Below are 20,925 nucleotides of genomic sequence, written 5' to 3' on the forward strand. Positions count from 1 at the left end.
CGCAGCCAATCCGCGGCCTGGCGCCGGCGTCCCCGGGCCAATGCGGGCGCTCAGGAGACACTGCGGCGCGCGGCCCATTCGGCGTCGCGGGGCGCCGAGCGGCGGAAGCCGGCCAGCGTCACTTCCGGGCCGGAGGATGAGCTGCCAGCGGGGGAACGTGGCGCGCACGAGGCCGCAGCGGCACCGGAACGCGCAGGCCTTCCGCAACGACAGGCACGACGCCAGCGCCCGGCGCAAGGTAAGCCCTCGGGGCCCCCTCGGAAGCTCCGGGGCGGCCTCTGGCCCTCCAGGGGGTCCGGGCCTGGGCGGAACCAAGGAACACTGACCAGAAGCTGGAGCCCCCAGCAGCCCGAGGGCCAGAGCCCCCCCCCGAAGATGAGTTGAGAAAGTGTGGCTGAAGGTGTGAGGAAGGAAGAGTGGCTGGTAATGGTCTGACATGTCATAATGATTTATTTACACCCCACCCACCTGGCTGGGTTTCCCCGCCACTCTGGGCAGATTCCAACAAACTATTTAAAATGCAATGTAATCCAGGCCTGTCCATGCTTGGGTTCAATGGAAGTGGCTTCCAAGTGTGTGACCACAGAACTGCAGCCCCAGGTTGCTGTTCCTGTTCTGCATGGCTTAATCGGACTGATCTCTCCAGTCAGGCAGGGCCCACAATGCATAGAAAGCAGCATCTTTCAAGTGTAATTTAAATACTCATCACTGTAACCATCCCTTATGAAGTGTTGGCTGGCTGAAGATGCACCTGTGAAGGAGTTTAAGGTGGAAGTTCTTGTTTGGGTGTGGACTAAGGAATGATGAGCCTTACCAATTTTATTTTGAAAACAAGGAGGATTTTTTAAACAAGCAGAGTTCTGAGTTTGTTTACATGTTTAAACAAAACTAGCTTGCAGTGGTAATAAATACAATGTAAATTAATAATGGCAGAACAAATAAAAGCCAGTAGCAGCCTATAAAAATAATCAGATGCTGAAAAGCCTAGATAAATCAAGTTTCTACCAGCACTGGAAGAGCATCTGTTTTGATGCCAGGTGAGCCTTAATGGGGAAGGCAGCATATAAGCAAGGTGCCAGAAATGAGAAAGCCCTCTCTGGTTAAATTCATGTCAGGCCCTCTACCTTGCTTCTCCCAATGTGCCACCTATGGGTGGATGAGTTTCAATAGGGACTGCAGCACAGGCCCAAATTCCTGGGTTTAATTTCATTCCTACTGTCTCTGGTACCTGAGTTTCCCAGTTGGCAGAATCGGAGTAACCAGTTACAGGCAGAAGAAGCTGCTATGCATGTGATATAATATCACGTGATATTTCATTAACGTCTGTCTCAAGCTCTTTTTATTTACCTTTTTTCTCAACTAAATAGCCTCAAATACTCATTGAGCAATGAACTTCAGGATACTGCAAGATGATAACAATGCAAATATTTTAGGCTTCTTTTCTGAGCAAACAATTTCCCCAAGCAATTATTACTGTAATAAAAACAAATGATAGAAACACTATAATATTTAAAACACACCAAATTCATAACACTAGACATTAAAAAACCTTACCCAACGAATGGGCATCATGCCTGGAAAATCAGTTGAAGAAAATTTTTCAGGGCCTTCCAAAAAGCTTGCAGCAAAGAGATTGGGTGCAGGTCCAGTGGAAGGGAATTCCACAGCGGTGGAGCCACCCTAAAGAAAGATCTCTCCGTCATGGCCACACAACTTTCTGACGGAATGGGTGGGCACACAAAGAGAACCTCCAAAGCAGAGCTTAAGGTACAAGCAGGGTGGTATGGGTGTACTGTTGAATAAATAGCTTTGTTGTCATCTGAATTCTCTTTTCTTTGTGTGTGCCTGATGTGTATGGTGGTCAATATGACTGATCCTCCTGTTGTGATTATATTTGTTTGATAGTGTGACCTGTTGGCATTTACTGGTACTTTGAAATATATGTCCTTGGAAATGTAGCCTAAGGCCTTTAACTGATCATATTAATACCAGTGCTTTCAATAAGATTTAGAATTGCCTAAGCCTCCAAACATTAAATGAGTAATATTTTTATTTAACAGTTTTAATAGTACTTTTTACTATAGAACTGTTGTTTCTACAATTGCATGAGGGCAGCTTCCCAATAATTTCTACATTCACGTTGAAGATATGTAGAGAGTCTTTATAAATGGTGGACATTCTACTTTCTGACATTTGCTGCTCTGGAAATGTGTTAGTCTGTTGCTGATTCCACCCTCTGAAGTTATTTACTTATTGGGCAACCATGTTTTTGACCATGAATAGATGCAGTTGTAGGGGTGTTCTTGTATTATGACATTCCATGCGGGATAGTGTTATGTCATTGGTCTATAGCTGCATACCTTAATGGCAGGACTTGAAAGAGAAACATTTGTACACTGCAGACAGTAGTCCAGTTTGATCACACACCTAAACCACATTGCTACGGGAAAGGTCAGTTTCTGGCATTGGCATTTAATGAGAAAGGTGGAGTGTTTTAGCCGGTGGTGAAAATAAAAATTGGGATAGAGGAGAGGAAGAGGAGGTCCTGTTTGTGCAGGTGTAACACCTGGTGCTAATGGGCACCTTTGTTGGATGCAAGCCAATCTACATATCTCAAATAAAGAAGAAAGAGCACCATTGATATTTAACTAAAGTTGAAACACGGGGTGTGTGGGTGTGCGCGCATGTGTGCGCAAAGGCCACAGATGGAGCAGATTTTAAAACATGTTAAAAGTATTTTTCATTTATTTCTGCAGAGCATAAAGCTCTGAACAATTCCATGGGGGGGGGGCCTTTATATAACTAGTATAGTATAAATAAAAATAAAAAAGTAAAAAATTGTCTAGGAACACCTTATAGACTAAGTTTGTTATGGTATAAGCTTTCCTGTGCATAGAAAGCTTATACCAGAACAAACTTAGTTGGTCTATAAGGTAAAGGGACCCCTGACCATTAGGTCCAGTCGTGGCCAACTCTGGGGTTGCAGTGCTCATCTCGCTTTATTGGCCAAGGGAGCTGGCGTGCAGCTTCCAGGTCATGTGGCCAGCAGGACTAAGCCGCTTCTGGCGAACCAGAGCAGCGCACAGAAACGCCATTTACCTTCCCATTGGAGCAGTACCTATTTATCTACTTGCACTTGGACGTGCTTTTGAACTGCTAGGCTGGCAGGAGCAGGGACCAAGCAACGGGAGCTCACCCCGTCGCGGGGATTCGAACTGCCGACCTTCTGATCAGCAAGTCCTAGGCTCTGTGGTTTAACCCATAGCGCCACCTGCGTCCCTGGTCTATAAGGTGCTACTAGACAATTTTTTAATTTTTATTTTGACTGTGTCAGACCAACACGGTTACCTACTGAATCTAGTATAGCATAGGGAGACTAAAGCATTTCAAATGGCTGTCTTCTCTTTTACCATCACTTAACCATATAAATTCTGTAAATTTGGGCATCACCACTGCTACTCTTTCATTGGGTATGAATTGGTATATGCCAGGGATCAGCAAACTTTTCAAACAGCAGGCCAGCTTACTGTCCCTCAAATCTTCTGGCGGGCCGCACCACACACGCATGCATGCATGTGCACACACACGGACGGAGGGGGGCTGCTCTCTCTCCCCCAGCCCCTCCTCCTGCTTTCCTACCTCCTCCGGCAGTGGTTGGGAGCCGACGATGGTGGTGGTGCCTCTTGTTTCTGGGAGAGCTTTCCCGGGCACCCGGCGTGGGGTCAGCAGGTGTTCCAAGCTCCAGCCGAAGCCCCGCGACACACCCACCAGCCTCTCTGCCCATGGCTGCAATGCTGGCCAATCCGAAGCCTTGCCGCTCGTGCGCTGAGGAAACCCGGCGCAGCTTCGGATTGGCCACCGTCGGCATCCGTGGCTTTGGATTGGCTGTGGGAACTTCCTGGAGCCAATCCGAAGCTGCTTGTGTGCCTGTCGTGGAAGTTAGTCCCCGTGCAGTGAGGCGTCGCTGCGCAATGCCAATTTAGTGTGGAGACTGACCAGGCGGGCAGCAGGGTCCTCAGGCTGTATTAAAGAGCCCCTCGGACCCTGTCCAGCCCACGGACCTTAGTTTGCTGACCCCTGGTATAAGCCATTTGGTTGTAATTAATTTTTATTTATTTTTGCTTCTGTTTTTAATTTTCCAACTAAAATATAATATTGCGCCTGTACTTCACAATTCGAATAATCCAAAAGAACATATAATGGATTTGTGGTATAGTGGTGAGAGGGGACATGTTAAAATAGATGAATACAACCAAGTTCTCTTTTCTGCGTATGCCTCAGTTTCTTGCTATGATTCCATGACTGATAGAGCACCAGTGCACAATATCTTAGTGTTTCCTCTTTTAGTACACTCCCCTTTCGAATCTGAGTTTTAATGCTGTACACCTGGCTTTCTTGAAAGCAAAAATGTAGCCATGAGGCAAGTTTAAGACTTACTCTGAACTATAGTATTACTTTTAAAAAAAGAACAAGGCAGTTTTCTGTTTGTACTCAGAAACTGAGATGTTCTATTGCAAATATCATCAGGTAAGAAACCGCTTTTGTCATATGATTTACTGTATGCTTAATAAGCATGTGTCTTATCATGTGCACATATCTTACCTACCAATCCTTTACAGTTCTTGTTTATCCTGCAGTTGAGCTCTGCTGAGACTTGAGTCACTTTCACTTTTCAGCACTACTGCACAAAGCAGGGCATGAGGACAGTATAGCAGGCAGGCTCTTCAGTGGCCCTGGCTGCATCTGCTCAGGAACATCTTTCATTCCAGGCTTGACATGCTGGCACCAAACTTGAAGTACAAGAGAAATGGCCCAAATAAGGAGGATTGTTGCCTAGAAGAAGCTATGCTGACTTCATCTTACGTGATTAGAGCGGGTGTTTGGCATGGCTCCATACCCATCCCTTCTGCTGTGCAGATAGACCGGGTTTGGTCTTTACTGGGCACATGCATGGCATGGGGCGGCGAGAATCAAGTGCTTCAGGTGTTCAGTACTTTTTGTCTTCATCCTTACCTTTGCACCTGACTTTAGAATTTTGGTTCTACTTTTCTGAAAGCTGCATTGGCTTACAAGAGCATTGTAACTTCTTCAGAGGTTATGCTGGTGGCTACTGGAGAAAGAACCTTTTCTGTGGTGTTTCCCAAATTGTAGGACACCCTCCCTAGACATACCCACTTAGTACTATCTTTGTCATCCTTTAGGTACTGGGCATTGTCTGCCTTGGTCACGCGTGCATGTAAAAGGGAAAGGGGTTGGGCACATGCAGGGCAAGATGTGGTGTGAATGGCAGCCCCTAGTACGGAATATGAATATAGCAGTAAGTAAGTAAGGTAACATAAGGAACACAGCAGGGTTAACATAAGAAAAAGGATTATGTATGACATTCAAGTCAATTGCAAGATATACCAAGTTTGTGATGATGCTTGTCTGAAAAGTGTCTTACAGTATTCGCTGTGTGTGAAATAAAAGAATGCCATTCCACAGTGTGGTACCGTTTGAAAGGGTTTTGGATGGTGCACTCTGTAATTTTTCCTAGTTTTTTAGCTAAAGAAAACAATTCAAGGATAAAATAGTATTATTAAAACTACCCCCAGAGAAGTGTTACACCAGGAAGACAAGACTCTCAAAGGGGAAAACACTGTCCTAGAGTCTAGAGATTGTAGTCCTTGTCTGAAATGATGTGTGATCTTCAAATATATATTCTTTCTCAGACTTGTAGTGTTAACTGCAATAAATCTGTACATTTTCATCCATCTTCCTGTCTTTGTGTCTCTGTGTGTGGGGTTTTTTAAAAAAAAGAAAGTGGAGGGTGAAGTTCTACTCTTCCTATAATTTACAAATATAAAGATTTAGAATAGCTTTAGCATAAACGGAAGAGTTACAGAAAGAAAAGCATACTGCTGATTTTAAAAAAGAAAATTAAACATACTTCCTTATTAATGTAAAGCAATGCATGTATCCAGTGATTGCTAGAGAGAGAGAGAGAGAGAGAGAGAGAGAGAGAAGTCTAGAGTAGGAAGCATAGGTCAAACAGGAAGTGGGTGTTGTGCCTCGGTTTCATAATTACAGTATTTCATGCTTCATTACCATTAAAATAATGATCCTCTTGCTTTATCATAGATTCCTGTTTGACAAGCTGTAGGTAATGAATGACTTTACGTAGCCCTTGGGAAATGTCTGCACTCCTCTCAGAGCTGCTCAGACGGAGCACTTCTGGCCATGCCTGCTTGTATTCCAAGTACATTAACGTTTCTGGCCTGCCTTTATCCTTGAAACATTTCCCTTTCCAGTTGTGATGTCATACTCCCTTAATGGAATAGCAAAGTATTTGGAAGGAAAGCTCTCCCCCCTCAAAGAGGACATTGCTTAGCAACATCAAGTTTTCTTTCAGTGCTGAAGCCTAGAACAGTTTTGAAGTTTGCCTGGTGCCTCCCCAAACTATTAAAATGGTTAAAGATGCCAGAATGCTCTCAGGAATACAATATACGGTATCTTTTCATTTGTTTGCTTTTGCATACTAATGAATACAAACCAGAAATGTGAGGAAGAGTAAGTAGAAGCTAGCTGTGAATTTTAAAACTATTTCTCATAGTGTTCTGCTTATATGTTTATTCAGAAGACTGGCAATCTTGCTAAAACCGGGGAATTTATGGCTTGTCCTGCTGTCTTTAACATATGCCCTACAAAAGGGGATATGCATCTTTTTAAAAAAGAATGAAGCTTACTAATAGCTGTAGTTTAAACACCTTCCACAACCTTGACGATGATGATTTTATTACAACAACAACAACAATTAATAATAATAATAATAATAATAATAATAATAATAATAATAATAATAAATTTTATTTATACCCTGCCCTCCCCAGCTCAGGGCGGCTAACAAGCAATAATAAAAACAAGTTGAATGAATACAACTTAAAAACAAGATTAAAATACAACATTGAAACATTAAAATGCAGCCTCATCACAGGGGGAGAAAGGAAAAAAGAAAGAGGGGGAGGGAATCAATTGACTCCAAGCCAAAGGCCAGGCGGAACAACTCTGTCTTACAGGCCCTGCGGAAAGAAATCAGATCCCGCAGGGCCCTGGTCTCATGAGGCAGAGCGTTCTTTTAAAATATACTCTTACAATTTATCTAAATATTCAATAAACCATTTCCATTCTTTTATAAAAAGGTTGTCTTTTTTATAAAAAGGTTATCTTGATTTCTTATTCTTCCAGTAAGTTTTGCCATTTCTACATATTCCATTTTTGTATTCGTTCTTCCTTTGCTGGGAATACTACTTCTTTCCATTTTGGGGCAAGTAACATTCTTACATACAAGTAACATTCTAACATACTTTGGCCACCTCATGAGAAGAGACGACTCCCTGGAAAAGACCCTGATGTTGGGAAAGATGGAGGACACAAGGAGAAGGGGATGACAGAGGACGAGATGGTGGGACAGTGTTCTCGAAGCTAGCAGCATGAGGGAGGCAGTGGAAGACAGGAGGGCCTGGCATGCTCTGGTCCAGGGGGTCACAAAGAGGCGGACACGACTAGATGACTAAACAACAACAAAACATTCTTACTGCTGTAGTCGCATACATGAATAAGTTTCTGTACAGTTTAGGTAGTTTTGTCCCTGTAATTCCCAAGAGAAAAGCTTCTGGGTTTTTTACGAACGTTATTTTAAACATCTTTTTCATTTCATTACGGTGGTACCTCGGGTTACATATGCTTCAGGTTACATATGCTTCAGGTTACAGACTCTGCTAACCCAGAAATAGTACTTCGGATTAAGAACTTTGCTTCAGGATGAGAACAGAAATCGTGCTCTGGCGGCGGGGGCAGGAGGCCCCATTAGTTAAAGTGGTACCTCAGGTTAAGAATGGACCTCTGGAACGAATTAAGTACTTAACCCGAGGTACCACTGTATGTATCATTTCCCTGTACAGTGGACGCTCGGGTTGCGAACGTGATCTGTGTGGAACGCACATTCGCAACCCGCAGCATCCGCAACCCACAGCTGCACGTCTGCGCATGCACGGGTTGCGATTTGGCGCGTCTGCACATGTTCAAAGCGCAATTTAGCGCTTCTGCACATGCGTGACCACCGAAACCCGGAAGAAACCCATTCCGGTACTTCCGGTTTTTGGCGGTCCGCAACCCGAAAAAATGCAACCTGAAGTGTCTGTAACCCGAGGTATGACTGTAAGCCTTAACCGCAATACAGTGGCTCTTCAGTAGTTGAGTTACCGCTGTAATTCTTGTTTGATAGTAGAACTTGGAAGGCTAGACAAGCAAATGTCACTAAGTAGATCAGGTAAATAAATATTTCTGATTCTATTGTCTCACATAAGTTGAAGGCTGTAATGTGACTACCAGCACGCTTTGTGGTAGCACAGCCCTTTCCCCATTTCTCACGAGCTGTGACAACAATGCAACAAAAATGCTGATATTACAATTCTCCTCATTTAGTCAAGCATCTCATTTTTGGGTCCCTGCTTCTAGTCTTTCCACATTTACCTTCTGCCTTCAAGTTTCTGAACCATTAACAAACTGAATAGCGCTTTTATCTTTTCTTAATATGTAATAATACATAGTGACAACATTTGAATCAAGTGATGGGGACCATGGTAGAATTCTCAAATGTATAGACTACGATCCTCAGAATGTTGACAATTCATATTTTTTAAAATTGCATTTTGTTATAACAAATTGTGATTGCAATCACATAAATACATCTATTGGATTGTAATTAGTTCAATTGAAACAACCATATAACAAAATACTGAAGGCTTCTTGTAGGAAGGAATTAGACAGTTTTCATTGTGTAGCATCTTTCTTTGGATTGTGCAGTTAAAATTAGCTAAGTGCCTTATAAAAACCTCACAATTCTAGCTAATATATTCAGGAAGTGTGAATTAAATGACTTAAAAGCTAACTTCTCTTTTCCGCTTGTAGTCTAAAATCTTTGTACCCATCATGATTGCCACAATGGCCTTTGCAATAAATTAGCTTACAGTTAATCTTTCCCACTCCAAGCCTTACAACCTTAGCTTTTGAACTGGGCTTATCCAAGTTTTTCTTTTGCCTTTGCAAAAAACAAAAGCTCTTTTCCACATTATATCTCTACTGATGCTATTATCATGCCCCTGCAAATTCTTCTTTGCTTTGTGTTTTCTGTGATGTGACTTGTTTGTAATTTTAACTGTATACATTTGTAATATGCAAAGCATTTTTTTCTTTTTAAAAATTGCTTTGTTTTTCCTGCCAACGCTTGACCTTGAAGCCTGAGTCATCTTAGTTTTCTCAGTGCTTACACTGTTTCCATGAAGAAACTTTAATGGGATGAATACAGGCAATTTAAACCACCCTTACAAACAGAAACAAACTGTTTGCATTCTAAAGCAGCTATTTTTCATTGACTTTTTCTTATTTATTTATTTATTTATCTATCTATCTATCTATTTATTTATTTTACTTTACTTTACTTTCTCCTGATCTGCTGTATTGTGGTGTTGTTATTGTTGTTGTTGTTGTTTGGGCGTTTAGTCGTGTCTGACTCTTCGTGACCCCATGGACCAGAGCACGCCAGGCACTCCTGTCTTCCACTGCCTCCCCCAGTTTGGTCAGACTCATGTTTGTAGCTTCGAGAACACTGTCCAACCATCTCGTCCTCTGTCATCCCCTTCTCCTTGTGCCCTCCATCTTTCCCAACATCAGGGTCTTTTCCAGGGAGTCTTCTCTTCTCATGAGGTGGCCAAAGTATTGGAGCCTCAGCTTCACGATCTGTCCTTCCAGTGAGCACCCAAGGCTAATTTCCTTAAGAATGGATAGGCTTGATCTTCTTGCACTCCATGGGACTCTCAAGAGTCTCCTCCAGCACCATAATTCAGAAGCATCAATTCTTCGGCGATCAGCCTTCTTGATGGTCCAGCTCTCACTTCCATACATCACCACTAGGAAAACCATGGCTTTAACTATACGGATCTTTGTTGGCAAGGTGATGTCTCTGCTTTTTAAGATGCTGTCTAGGTTTGCCATCGCCTTTCTCCCAAGGAGCAGGCGTCTTTTAATTTCGTGACTGCTGTCACCATCTGTAGTGATCATGGAGCCCAAAAAAGTAAAGTCTCTCACTGCCTCCATTTCTTCCCCTTCTATTTGCCAGGAGGTGATGGGCCCAGTGGCCATGATCTTCGTTTTTTTGATGTTGAGCTTCAGACCATATTTTTCGCTCTCCTCTTTCACCCTGAGTAAAAGGTTCTTTAATTCCTCCTCACTTTCTGCCATCAAGGTTGTGTCATCTGCATATCTGAGGTTGTTGATATTTCTTCCGGCAATCTTAATTCCAGCTTGGGATTCATCCAGCCCAGCCTTTCGCATGATGAATTCTGCATATAAGTTAAATAAGCAGGGAGACAACATACAGCCTTGCCGTACTCCTTTCTCAATTTTGAACCAATCAGTTGTTCCATATCCAGTTCTAACTGTAGCTTCTTGTCCCACATAGAGATTTCTCAGGAGACAGATGAGATGATCAGGCACTCCCATTTCTTTAAGAACTTGCCATAGTTTGCTGTGGCCGACACAGTCAAAGGCTTTTGCATAGTCAATGAAGCAGAAGTAGATGTCTTTCTGGAACTCTCTAGCTTTCTCCATAATCCAGTGCATGTTTGCAATTTGGTCTCTGGTTCCTCTGCCCCTTTGAAATCCAGCTTGCACTTCTGGGAGTTCTCGGTCCACATACTACTTGAGCCTTCCTTGTAGAATTTTAAGCATAACCTTCTAGCATGTGAAATGAGTGCAATTGTGCGGTAGTTGGAGCATTCTTTGGCACTGCCCTTCTTTGGGATTGGGATGTAGACTGATCTTCTCCAATCCTCTGGCCACTGCTGAGTTTTCCAAACTTGTTGGCATATTGAGTGTAGCACCTTAACAGCATCATCTTTTAAAATTTTAAATAGTTCAGCTGGAATACCATCACTTCCACTGGCCTTGTTATTAGCAGTGCTTTCTAAGGCCCATTTGACTCCACTCTTCAGGATGTCTGGCTCAAGGTCAGCAACCACACTACTTGGGGTGTACGAGCCATCCATTTCTTTCTGGTATAATTCCTCTGTGTATTATTGCCACCTCTTCTTGATGTCTTCTGCTTCTGTTAGGTCCTTACCACTTTTGTCCTTTATTATGGTAATCTTTGTACGAAATGTTCCTTTCATATCTCCAATTTTCTTGAACAGATCTCTGGTTTTTCCCATTCTGTTGTCTTCCTCAATTTCTTTGCATTGCTCGTTTAAGAAAGCCTTCTTTTCTCTCCTTGCTATTTTTTGGAAATCTGCATTCAATTTCCTGTATCTTTCACTATCTCCCTCGCATTTTGCTTGCCTTCTCTCCTCCGCTATTTGTAAGGCCTCGTTGGACAGCCACTTTGCTTTCTTGCATTTCCTTTTCATTGGGATGGTTTTCGTTGCTGCCTCCTGTCTAATGTTGCGAGCCTCCATCCATAGTTCTTCAGGCACTCTGTCCACCAAATCTAAATCCTTAAACCTGTTCCTCACTTCCACTGTGTATTCATAAGGGATTTGACTTAGATTGTATCTTACCGGCCCAGTGGTTTTTCCTACTTTCTTCAGTTTAAGCTTGAATTTTGCTATAAGAAGCTGATGATCTGAGCCACAATCCGCTCCAGGTCTTGTTTTTGCTGACTTGTATAGAGCTTCTCCATCTTTGGCTGCAGAGAATATATATAATCAATCTGATTTCGATGCTGCCCATCTGGTGATGTCCATGTGTAGAGTCGTCTCTTGTGTTGTTGGAAAAGAGTGTTTGTGATGACCAGCTTGCCCTGCTTCGTTTTGAACTCCAAGGCCAAATTTGCCAGTTGTTCCTTTTATCTCTTGATTCCCTACTTTAGCATTCCAATCCCCTATAATGAGAAGAACATCCTTCTTTGGTGTCAATTCTATAAGGTGTTGTAAGTCTTCATAGAATTGGTCAATTTCAGTTTCTTCAGCACCAGTGGTTGGTGCATAAACTTGGATTACTGTGATGTTAAAAGGGCTGCCTTGGATTCGTATCGAGATCATTCTATCATTTTTGAGATTGCATCCCAGTACAGATTTCGCCACTCTTTTGTTGACTATGAGGGCAACTCCATTTCTTTTACGGGATTCTTGCCCACAGTAGTAGATATGATGGTCATCCGAACTGAATTCGCCCATTCCCGTCCATTTTAGTTCACTGATGCCCAGGATGTCAATATTTATTCTTGCCATCTCATTTTTGACCACATCCAACTTACCCAGGTTCATGGTTCTTACATTCCAGGTTCCTATGCAATATTTTTCTTTACAGCATTGGACTTTCTTTTCACTTCCAGGCATATCCGCAACTGAGCGTCCTTTCGGCTTTGGCCCAGCCGCTTCATCAGCTCTGAATCTACTTGTCCTCCGCTCTTCCTCAGTAGCGTGTTGGACGCCTTCCGACCTGAGGGGCTCACCTTCCAGCGTCATAACTTTTATATGCCTGTTGTCTTTGTCCATGGAGTTTTCTTGGCAGGGATACTGGAGTGGCTTGCCGGTTCCTGCTCCAGGTGGATCACGTTTGGTCAAAACTCTCCACTATGACCTGTCCATCTTGGGTGGCCCTGCACGGCATAGCTCATAGCTTCTCTGAGTTATTCAAGCTCCTTCGCCACGGCAAGGCAGTGATCCATGAAGGGGCTGCTGTATTGTACTGAATATCATTTGGGTAACCGTAGCAGATGTGGAATTCATAATTGTGAAAGCTCAGCTTTCACATTTACCGGTAGTTGTTGCTTTGTTTCTTAAACTGTGTTTCTGGTTCTTATGGCTGTGAAAAATAAACTTGAGAGCATAGTGCCAGTCTTAACTCCACACTGTCCTAACGGTCCGAATACAACTCATGGACATCCAATTTAATTGAATGTTGGAAGGTTCAGGGAAGATAAAAATAAATAGAATCATAGAATCATAGAGTTGGAAGAGACCACAAGGGCCTTCGAGTCCAACCCCCTGCCAAGCACAGCACCCACAGGCGGCAGTGATAGCCACCAACCTGTAGGACTATATGATCAGGCAAATTCACGGAGTAGCTTACTATGATGTGCCTCCAAAGCTGGAAGAAGAAGAGTTTGGACTTGATACCCCGCTTTATCACTACCCTGAGGAGTCTCAAAGTGGCTAACAATCTCCTCTCCCTTCCTCCCCCACAACAAACACTCTGTGAGGTGAGTGGGGCTGAGAGACTTCAAAGAAGTGTGACTGGCCCAAGGTCACCCAGCAGCTGCAGGTGGAGGAGCATTACGACTCCACTGCTCTTAACCACTACACCAGCAATGCATCTGAATACCAGTTGCTAGAAGCCACAGGAGACGAGTGAGCTTAGGCTTCCCACCTTTGTTCTGGCAAAATACAGGACAGAGTAGGGTGGTGCGGTTGGGGGACAATTGTTAAAAAAATTCTGGTGCTGAAGTGACTTGAAAGCAACCCATTACAATCTATTGCAACCTAACTGGATTGCATCTCTGGAATTTGTCACATGCACACACACACACACACACAATGGATTTTACATTGAATTTTACATTTTACATTGAAATACAGGACAATCCTGTGTTATACAGGCGGCAACCCTAAGTCTGCTCTTGTGCTCAAATCCTGCTTGCAGATTTCCCACATGCATCTGGTTGGCCATTGTGAGAACAGGATACTGGAATATATGAGGCATATGTAGTGAGGCTTCTGTAGTTAAATCTGATTAGTCAACAAGGAGTCGAGTTCTTGCGGAGATAATGTTCCGATAGCAGGATGAGTAGCTTCCTGCTCACTGTTGGAATAGCTGAGTCACCTCTCTCTCTCAGTAGGTACAAGGGGAAATTTACTATGCACTGATGTTTGGCCAGAGTGTCAAACTAGCCTAGCATGGTGATGTTCACATGCTAATACATGATGCTTAACACTACTGTAAACATCTCTAATAAGAAAGTTGCTAGCAGTGTTAATTTTGACTGATTAGAGAGAACATTTGCAAATGCTTCCCTTCATCCTTGCAACTCCCTGCATTGCAGTGACGGAGGCCAAGCCGAGAATGGTTGTGATTTTATTTGGAGCCCTTGGTGGTGTTATAATATTGCTAGTTCTTTTCTTCAGCTGTCTGTGTCTGACAACATGTGTCTGACTCACAGCTGATGGGATTTTCAAAAGCTGTTTAATATGGAACTGTGTGTTTGGTTAAAAGAGTGACGCGAGAAATCTCACCAGGTATTTCTAAGGCTTTTGGCTGCAATCCAGAAAGCTTTTTTGAATGTACCCAACTAAGTTTGCAGTCAGACAATAAGTAGATTGGTTCATTCTTTCCATAAAAATCATAGCATGTGCCTTTCCTCAAGCAATCCAGAAAACAGTGTAATTAATGCTGACAAAATTTTGAACAGCTTTTCATAGATCATACACATTACATCGCATATGGTTTCTTAAAGTTTTCAAAACTAGAAATAATGAAGTTGTCACTGATTTGTGAGATTTTTTATTTCAAGTTCAACTAAGTAAATGCAAACTCTTCATATTCCTTTTAGAAAATTAATGCAAAAATCCATGAAGGGCTATGTCAGCATTGTAAGGAAGTCCTGGAATGGCGTGTAAAATTCAACAAATACAAGCCACTAACGCAACCTAAAAAATGGTGAGTAAATATTGTTCCATAGCTTACCACTTTGCTGTTATTACATGTGCTCAGTGCAGACCAGTATGTACTGAAGATACTTGACTGTATTCAGATGTCAAGATGACCCAAGGTGTGGACACAGCCACAGTCTTGTGATTTCATGAAATAAATTTGTGAGTAGTGAGGCATGCTGAAGAAATGCTGATACAAAAGCCATGCAAAGTAAAGACTGTCATTAAATTGGAGCTATGGAACACTTCCTTAAAATTAATCTAGGTGAATAGTCTTTGAACTATCTTAGACCTCCATCGCTTGAATAATCATTAGTTGCTCTTCCATACATTCAGAGACAAATGATGTATGCAGGCATGCATGTAAATAAGCTTCATTTTTAAATGAGAAGCAGCCTCAGGAGTCTGCAGTTTTGAGCAGGGCAATGATAGGGTATGCAGGACCCTGCATGGGGAGGAAACCGTTTTGAGAGGCAGAGATTTAAGCACTCCCTTTCCATTCACTTACAATCAAGCCTGTCATTAATGCAAAACAAAAATCTGGGCTTTGTGACTTGTTTTTTGCTCAATGTGTCATTTGCTTCTCAGAAGGAGTAATACCTTTGCATAACTAGGTGATTCATACAGAGGAACGCCTTGCAGTTATAAACAATCTTTGGGCTTGCCTTTGTTTTTGAAAGTGTTGTATCACTCAAAGTCTCTATTGCGAGGAGGAAAGGGTGTGTTTGAAACGACCTTTGTGACTAAGGCTGCTTTCTTATGTACACTTCCATAGGAGTGAGTCCTGCCAAACTCATTGGGACGTACAAGGCAATTTTATGTTTAGAAGTAAGGGCTATGTTTTGGTGGCCCAAGTTTGATGAAGTAGCAGAATTTGATAGATAACTTTCAGAATAAGCCAGTGGCCCTTGCTCAGAGTCACTGAGTTGGGATTTATACTGGACTGTTACCTTACTGTAGAGAAGATGAGAGCTACTGACTCCTGAAGAAAGTGCCACTGATACAGGGTATAAGCAACGAGCAAAGCGTTCTTTGTGTTGGTTTGTCTTTTTAACATTTTGTGCGTCTGGGGAATATGTGCAGCTGGAAAATCTGCTTTAAAGAAGCCTTGTGCCAGGGATGTAGAATGTAATGCAGGAGAGGGGAACCTTCTCTACCCCTTTGGGAAGAAAGGGGGTATTACATATTGCAAAATGAAGAAGAAAGAAACAAGCAAAACCCTCTCATGCTCACAGGATTTCACAGCTTCTGAAAATCATTCAAACATCTCTCTTACTCGGCTATCTGAAATTTGAAAGATATGCAGCAATCTTTTGTAACAAACAGTCTGGTTAACCATTTTAATTCAACTTTTGTGTTCCTTTTAATAGTGTCAAATGTCTGAAGAAGACTGTAAAGGATTCTTACCACATCATCTGCAAACTGTGTGCTCATGAATTAGAGCTATGTGCTAAATGTGGAAAGAAAGAAGAAATTGTGATTCCGTAAGCATTTCACTTAACATTTGTGTATCCCAATTTATTTCACACAGGTGTTGGCAAACTTTGGTGTCCAGCCAGAAACATTCTGATGCCTGGACCTTCCTTGCCTAATGGGCAGGCAGGAGCAAGTTCAAAGCCACATCAGAATCCAGGCTTGGACCAAGCTCCAAAGCTGGGAGGAAGTATCAGGTTCCTCCTCACAGTGGCAGTGAAAGTTAAATTGTCCAGCCCTGCTTATGCTATGGATTATTTTGTGATCTGTACCTTAGATTTGATGTGTGTAATGATCATCTTAACTGGTCTTGGAGTAGCTTTGAATGTGAGATGGAAGGGGAAGGAAACGCAAGCATCTGCCATGCTCCATGTGTCTTGTTTATCACAGCCTAAATGCAGCTCTTGTGTCTTTTGGCACGGTCTCCTTGTGCCATGCAAATGCTGTTCCTGCATGTGAAGCGTCTCCATCTCTCTTTGGGCAGATGTGTTGCAGTGCTGGTTGGAGAACTAAGTGTGGCCTCTTACGCCTCCTCCTCCTCCTCAGCTTTTCAGTAATGATGACACTAAATTTAGTATTTAAAGCATCTTTACCCTGCTCTTCACCCCCACAGGCGCCAAGAGCAATGTACAAAAGATCAGTAATGAACAAGGCATCCCCTCCCCTAGGGCTTTCAATCCAAAAGGCAGGAAGAGGAAGGAAGAGGAAAATTAACAAAGTCAGGCACCAGTTATTGAAGTCACCAAAGTCTCATAATAACCAGCATGAATGGAAACTGTTTGAAGAGAGTGAGGGAACCAGAGGAATCTGGTCTCTTAGTAGAGCCAACCGAGTGGCCTTGCTTCCTAGGTCTTTGTATCCTGATGGTATGATTGTGGCTAGACAGTTGTGGGAGAGGAGGAGTCATCAACTTCAGTGCTTCCACATGAGGATGCCTAGGTTTGCCATCTTAACCACAGGCTTGGACCCTTCCCTTTCCCAGTAAAGTGGCCAAATGGTAATTTGCTACAACAAAATGGGGCACACTGATGAAACTGTACAAGTTTGGTTACATAAAGGAGTTCCATTAGTGATGCAAATGCTCACACCTTGGCTGCATCTATTTATATACACGCCTAGGCTGGAACTACCAGAGTTAACCTAATTGAGCTGTTTGTGGAAATCATTTTTAAGACCTCACCAAATGTTGATTTTTAGCACAATAGCTTTTAAAATGTGCTATGAGTTTTTTCAGTATAGTTGTTCTGATATGCATCAATTTTGCAACAGTCAGACAACAATGTGTTACTGGAAAAATGCTGTTTTCTTCCTAACTAGCATATCTATAGCATTTTTACAGAAATTGGTTATATGACTGATAACTACCTGGACGCTGACCTCACTTGTAGTCAGCAATCTCTTCTCTCTCACTCAAAACACATAATATCTGGGCCATTTCAGGAACTCCTATATTCTTAAATGCTTCCAGATCTGGAGGCTAATTGTTTCCAGTAATATTACAGCAGGGTCAGCACTTATCTAGGCATTAAAAAATAAACCAGGAGGAGATACTGGTATTCAGTGATATGCTATGTGAATTGTGGGCACTCTCCTTTAATGGCATATGAGAGCACAGCTCATTTTTTTTTAATAACAAAAAAATACCTTCCCATTTTGGTCAACTGCCTATGATTAAAACTGTTGCCCACATGCAAACACTAAACAAAATTTTATTTCTTTCTTTCATTTAGTAAATTTTTCTGCTGCCCTTCTGCCAAGGATCACAGGACAATTAACAGTATAAAAAACCCCAAATGAATAACATAGTAACAAACAAAAACAGTTACCTCCCCCCAGATTAAAAAGCCATAGATTGTTTAATTATCCAAAGACCTGGGAAAAGAGAAATGTGCCTCACCAGGGAAAGCATTCCGCAAGTGGGGAGCCACCACAAAAAAGGCCCGTTCTCATGTTGCCACCCTCCAAATCTCTTGCAGGTTGGTTCCCATGGGGAGAGGTGGTCCTTGAGGTACTGCGATCCTGAGACAGAGAAAAAATGGATGACAAATGCCTTAGATGTGTCAAATGAGGCTTCAGAGTTAATACATTAAACACAAAAGAGAAACCGGACCTATATAGAGCGGAACAGCTCTCTTTCTGACTCCCACACCAGCAGTTTCTCCTTGCTTCCCATGAAGCACTACTGTGCTGTTCTGGCCAGCATGACTGACGGGTTGAGGTTGCATCACCCTCATGGTTGCCCCGGATCAGACATGTCGGACCTGCCGACTGCAGTTGACTGGTCCATTGCGGGGTTGATCTTGGTCTATTGCGGGCCGAGGCAGCCAGAGCTGGGCGTGAAAGATGCATGTGCACAACAAAGGCAGAAGGAGAAGCCGGCAGGAGGAGGAAGAGGGTGGAGGAGGCGCACACAGACGGAAAGGCATTCTCTCTGTGTGTGTGTGTGTGTGTGTGTGTGTGTGTGTGAGAGAGAGAGAGAGAGAGAGAGAGAGAGAGAGCTGGTTGGGGGGTGGGGTGGGGGAGAGGAGAAGCATTGCCCACAGCTCCGCAGCCCATCTGCTTTGAGGGGGGAGGCGGGATCAGGATCGCCTGCACGGCTCCCTTTGACAAGGGCGGGGGGAGCATTGGGCGTCGGGCGAAGCAGCCAGCGCCCACCCACCCTGTACCCAGCCCTGCCCCCTCAGGGGAAGCAGCCAGTGCCCGCCCAGCCTGTACCCATCTCTGTCCCCTCAGGAAACAGTCAGCGCCCACCCATCCCTGCCTCCTCAGGAGAAGCAGCTGGCGGTGCGCGCCCACCCACCCTGCACCCATCCCTGGGTGGTAGATAACTGCCAGTTTTTATAGTGGATCGTAGACCACAGGCTACTCCAAGTTGGACATGCCTGCCCTAATCTATGCCATATGGACCTACCCGGACCCTGAGTTCATCTCCCAGGCCCTCCTTTGTGTGCCGCCTCCTCAAGAGGTCCAGAGGGTGGCAACATGAGAATGGGCCTTCTCTGCAGTGGCTCCCCGTCTGTGGAATGCTCTTCTCAGGGAAGTTCGCCTGGCACCTTTAGGTGCCAGGCAAAAACGTTCCATTTTAACCAGGCCTTTGGTTGATATCAAAATGTGGTGTTTTTTTTAGGGGGGGGGAGGTTATTGGGTGGTGGTTGTTTTTATTTTGATATTGTATTTTGTGGTTTTATATTTTGATTTTATTCTGTGAACTGCCCTGAGACCTGCGGGTATAGGGTGGTATATTAAGTAAGTAAGTAAGTAATTAAATACGTAAGTAAATAAAAATATTTGTATGAAATATTTGTATGAAAAGTCTCTTCTCCTCCTGCATCACATCCCAGTTTCAAAATTCAGGGATGAAAGCTGGAGAAATGATACTTTGTGTATTTTGTCATAGGATTCAGACAAGTCTAGAGAACACTGAGCATGAACCTTCCAAAAACGATCAAACAAGAAACAGAAATGTTGAATTTGAGGAAAGCCATGAATTGGACTTAAGTGGTGAGGAAGATGAAGATCTGGATTTACTGGTGAAGAAAATTATAAACCTAAAGCCTGAAAGGACCTGAGTCTAATTATCTCTCCAGGGAGAATATTTGGGTAAAAATTCCATTTCCAGCCAGGAGATTGCTTATTATTGGACACTTTTGCAGTTTAAGGTTCATGGTATCGGGAATAGTTAGCACAAACCTTATGCTTGCATTTTCTTAAAATTTGTTAGAGAATACTACCATTTAATAAACTTTTTTTAAAAAATGGATTAGAGTAATTTTGTGCATTCAAATGAGTGTCTTCATTGCTTGTTGATTCCCCCGGGCGCCTGCCCCTTCGCCTTTCCCAAAACATACTGTAGGTGACAGTGGAAGAAGCTCAGATAGATAAGCTAGGCACCAAAGACACCTGAAACCTCGGTTACAGTCGCTACAATGGGATGTCTATTCACCAGTTGGTTGGACTGGATGTCCCTTGAGGTCCCTTCAAATGCTACGATTCCATGATCTCAACCACATTGCTTGACTATAGTCTGCTTTTACAACAAATCACTTGTCCCAGTATGCAAGGAGGAGAAGCGTACACAGTAGGAAGGGAAATGGTATTGACAATGGACTAAGGCAGAGTTTTTTAAACGGTGGTCTATGAGCTCCATTTGAGTGGTCTATGGAAAGGCTGCAGCACAGTCAAATATACCCAGCCCTCCACTTACTTTCCTTGATGATGGAGGACTCAGATGCCCAACAAGGGGTGCATGATTCGTGTGGCAGCACAGAGGCACAAGGCAGGTGTCTTTTGCTGCCCATGAGTTGGCTCGCTCAGTGGAGATGTCAGTTGCCAACTTGACACCCAGAAATCTCTACGTAGTCACAATTGGACCTGCACCTGGAGCAAAACATGCCTGGTAAGTCAAGGGACTTCACTCTGCTCCTTCAGCTTTCTTCTCTGTTCTGACTAAATCAACAAGGCCTTGTCTGAATCATTGTTGTTCCATCTTTGTATATCTTTGTCATTAGCAACCCTTTCTCTGCCCAATAATCACTACTTTTAAAAAATCAAGGCCTGCCATAAGACTGTAACAGTAACTCCACAGGATTGAACCAAATGTTAAGCTAGTGCAGCATCCTCCTTCCAACAATGACAAAAATATGCTTCTGGGAATCTCACAAACAGCCTGAAAGAAACAGACCCGGCTTCCTACCGACCTCCCTGTCTGTCTCGTTTTCCTTTTTTATATATATAATAATATTTATTAATTTTCCAACAAATTGAACAC

At 43.1% G+C, this 20,925-nt stretch overlaps 1 protein-coding gene across 1 annotated transcript; it reads left to right on the forward strand.

Annotated features, from left to right (window-relative positions):
• Nucleotides 1–40: 40 nt before the first annotated feature.
• LOC310688480 (uncharacterized protein C9orf85 homolog) lies at nt 41–19,915 on the forward strand (the record flags this gene model as incomplete). The annotated part of the gene is made up of 4 exons (XM_083465055.1): nt 41–238; nt 14,585–14,691; nt 16,055–16,168; nt 19,555–19,915. The coding sequence occupies 4 exons, from the start codon at nt 41–43 to the stop codon at nt 19,724–19,726; spliced, it is 591 nt and encodes a 196-aa protein (XP_083321181.1). The 3' UTR covers nt 19,727–19,915.
• Nucleotides 19,916–20,925: the final 1,010 nt, after the last annotated feature.

Source organism: Podarcis liolepis, assembly GCF_965112155.1.
Source record: "Podarcis liolepis genome assembly, chromosome: 11".
In the NCBI taxonomy this organism is placed as follows: Eukaryota; Metazoa; Chordata; class Lepidosauria; order Squamata; family Lacertidae; genus Podarcis; species Podarcis liolepis.